The 3,112-nt window shown below is 43.7% G+C and overlaps 1 protein-coding gene across 6 annotated transcripts; it reads left to right on the plus strand.

Moving 5' to 3' along the window:
* Positions 1 to 295: 295 nt before the first annotated feature.
* LOC147607178 (protein MITOFERRINLIKE 1, chloroplastic-like) lies at positions 296 to 2,712 on the plus strand. Of its 6 annotated transcripts, XR_015264863.1 has the most exons (6): positions 296 to 778; positions 857 to 1,222; positions 1,359 to 1,804; positions 1,989 to 2,109; positions 2,399 to 2,467; positions 2,596 to 2,712. XR_015264863.1 is itself a non-coding variant. In XM_086791285.1 (4 exons), exons 1-3 carry the CDS (start codon positions 431 to 433, stop codon positions 1,788 to 1,790), a joined length of 1,146 nt encoding a protein of 381 aa, XP_086647411.1. In that variant the 5' UTR covers positions 296 to 430; the 3' UTR covers positions 1,791 to 1,804; positions 1,989 to 2,708. The 6 variants fall into 6 exon arrangements, 2 of the variants coding, with proteins under 2 accessions (XP_086647411.1, XP_086647413.1); XR_015264861.1 differs by having other exon boundaries at positions 1,989 to 2,467; XR_015264864.1 differs by lacking the exon at positions 2,399 to 2,467.
* The last annotated feature ends 400 nt before the right edge of the window (positions 2,713 to 3,112 follow it).

The following is a 3,112-nucleotide window of genomic DNA, read 5'->3' on the forward strand; positions in this document are numbered from 1 at the left end:
CATGTAACCTATTTTAGAAAAACTAGTTTACCGTGAGGGTTTAGCTTGCTTTGAGTGCCATTTTCCTAGGTTACTTGAAGTGCCATTCCTAGTTTAAGTTCCATCGTTTCACACAAATGTTATAATTTGGTCCCAATTTCTCATATATGATTTTTTTTAACCAATAATATTTATTTATATTAACTGTTCCAAATCTGTCATACAAGAAAACCTCTATCTAGACTAAAGTACTATCTTAATAACCTCATAATAGTCTCTTCTTAATTGAAATAAGCCTTTAAAAATAACCTTGAAACGAGACGCCGGGAAACTTTAGATCCCAGGGCTTTATCCCGCTTGGCTTTAGAACGGTGGGCGCTCTCGTGTTGATCCAATCGATGAGGGGCCCTGTGCTATAGTGCCGCGAAGCTGAGGCAGTGAGATCGAACATATGCGGGATGGGATGCGTGCACGCTCCCTAGGTAGCGAAGAAGCGCACACGATGATGGACGGCGGCGGCGGCTACAGGATGAGCTGGGTGTGTCTGGATTCGCTGCAAGCGAAAGAGGGGTGGGCGTTGGCTTCGCTGTCTGCGAAGGGGTGGGGTGGGGTAGGCAAGAAGCAGAAGCAGCAGCAGCAGGTGACGCTGATGGAGAGGGTGGGCATCGGAGCCCTGGCGGGAGGGATTGCGGGGGGGTTCACCAACGTCGTCCTGCACCCCATCGACACCGTCAAGACCAAATTGCAAACGCGAGGCGCTGCCACCATGTACTCTGGGCCCTTAGATGTCATTTCCAAGGTAAGAGTTCTTTTTCTCGCAAATCCTGTGACCAAACCACATACCTTTCTTTGGACTAACCAACTAGTAGTGCCATAGGTACTTGCCAGTCAGGGCATCTGGGGCCTCTACAGTGGAGTTCAAGCTGCATTTGTAGGATCTGTCATGTCGTCAGCCATTTACTTTGGAACCTACGAGCTAGCCAAATGCAGCTTTTCCAGTGTCATTACCATCCCCAAAACAGTCGTACCACCTCTGGCCGCTGCTTTGGGCAATGTTGCATCCTCGGCCCTCTTGGTACCTAAAGAAGTAGTGAAGCAGCGCATGCAAGCAGGAGCTGTTGGATCTGCCCGCAATGTTCTCTTACACACCATCAAATCCGAAGGGGTTGCTGGCCTATACTCTGGGTATTCTGCAGCCCTTCTGAGGAACCTCCCCTCCAACATGATCAGCTTTTCAACCTTTGTAAGTGCTATTGTGCCATGGTTCTTAGATTAAAGGCACACATGTGGAATCCATGCTCTGGTCTTTGAAAGATTTCGTAGATCAGGATTATAAATGGGATCAATGGACTCACATATATTTCCTGTGTTGTCTTCAGGAGTATCTTAAGTTGGCTTGGCTTAGGATGAACAATGCATCGGTTCTTGCCCCTTGGCAAAGTGTTATATCTGGTGCTTTAGCTGGGGCACTCTCAGCTGCAGTCACAACTCCGTTGGATGTTGTTAAAACGCGCCTGATGACTCAGGCACGTTCTGTTGTCATGTCATCTGGCATGACTGGTGTGAGGGCAGAGGCCGTGGCGCGAGCTCAAGCCATTGCTGCTTACACATATACAGGGGTTTTCTCCACTATGCAGCAGATTTGTAAGGAAGAAGGTTTCAGATCATTGATGAAAGGGATGACTCCAAGGGTTTTCTACAGTGCTTGCTTTTCGGCTCTAGGCTTCTGCGTGTTTGAGTCTACACGAACTTTTTTTTTGTTGAAACACATTGAGCAGAAGAGTAAAATCGTAGTGACGTCCAATTCTTGACAGTTACCTAAAATGTATGTGCCGTAGCTGTCATGTGCAATTCTGCAATAATAGTACATATGCTTTGACAATGGTTGCTCAATCTCTGTTTTGTTTGGTACTTTCCTCTTGTTTGAACCTTGAATTAGCAGACTGTCAGTTTTAGTTTTCTTTCTTTTTCCTTTGATGTTTTGATGAACTGGTCTCTCTACCTTGCAGAACTTTGTAGGGCAGTGCAAGTGGAAAAATAGAAGCATGCTTTCTAAATATTAGTGAGAACTTTTTGAAGGGAGTTTCAAGTAAGGAGTTCATGAGGAGGATTTGCTGCAGATGCTTGAAGGTGGGCTTGTAGCTCGTATTTTTGAAGCACACAGTGGTTTAAACTGCAAGAATCATGTCTAAAGTAGGAAGTGTACGGCACAAGCATGGTGAAGCCTCAAAGTTTCTTGGGCACATTCAAGGGCTATGCTTGGAAAAGTTAGTGGTGCATAAGGATGTCCTTCACAAAGTGATGGATTTTAGATGTCAGGCTCACTTGAGCCTGTAGCTTTGGGAAAATAGGGAGCACAGAACGCTTCAACAAGCTCTATGCTCGTGTCAGGATATCTAACAAATTGAATATGCATCAGATGGTTGAAGGATGGAATATTCACAGGATGCAGTGATTTTTATTTAGCTTGTTTACTAAAAATGCTTTGGTAAGGGAAGTCTTCTTCTGTCTTCAGAAAAGTTTGACTTGGATATTCTCTTGTTTACTGAAAATGTTTTGGTAAGGGCAGTCTTCTTCTGTCTTCAGTAAAGTGTGACTTGGATATTCTCTCTGCAGCATCTCATTGACACAATTGTTGGATCCCTGCCATCAATCAGACAGATCAGATGTGTGACTAAAGTTTTATTTGGACAATGCACCAGGGCAGACTTGTGAACCTCAGTTGAGACTCTTCTTGATTTGTGTCCACTGACTCTCTTCATGCCATCATTGCGAGGATGAAAGGAGTATGATTTGTGTGGACACGCATTGTGCAGTTGCAAGACTGACATCTCTGCACGACTGTTGGGGTGGCAATGAATGAGTGTTAGCTGTGTGTTCCGTTGAAAATGTACTCTGTAGTGGTTTGGTATGTATGTTGACATTTCTTTTTGTTGGACATTAATTTTCTTAGAGCTTCTCTTAAGATTATTTAATTGCTTCATATAAGGACAAGTGCATTAAGACTATCGTCATAGCATTCAAAGATAATTCTGTCCAAAAAGAATATTTTGATGTAGATGTCAGTTGTGGTAATTAACTTTAGTTTTAACTTGAAGAGGTTACAAAGTGAAGTTTAAATTTAAATTGTTCA

The sequence above is a fragment of the Cibotium barometz genome, chromosome 56 (assembly GCF_041138505.1).
Source record: "Cibotium barometz isolate CiBa-2024 chromosome 56, ASM4113850v1, whole genome shotgun sequence".
NCBI lineage: Eukaryota > Viridiplantae > Streptophyta > Polypodiopsida > Cyatheales > Cibotiaceae > Cibotium > Cibotium barometz.

Bases quoted from the DNA above. Each gene is read 5' to 3' on its own strand.
- LOC147607178 (XM_086791285.1), top strand. From the start codon at position 431: ATGCGGGATGGGATGCGTGCACGCTCCCTAGGTAGCGAAGAAGCGCAC. The intron at 779-856 runs GTAAGAGTTCTT...GTAGTGCCATAG, and splicing joins CCTTAGATGTCATTTCCAAG to GTACTTGCCAGTCAGGGCAT. The intron at 1,223-1,358 runs GTAAGTGCTATT...TGTTGTCTTCAG, and splicing joins TGATCAGCTTTTCAACCTTT to GAGTATCTTAAGTTGGCTTG.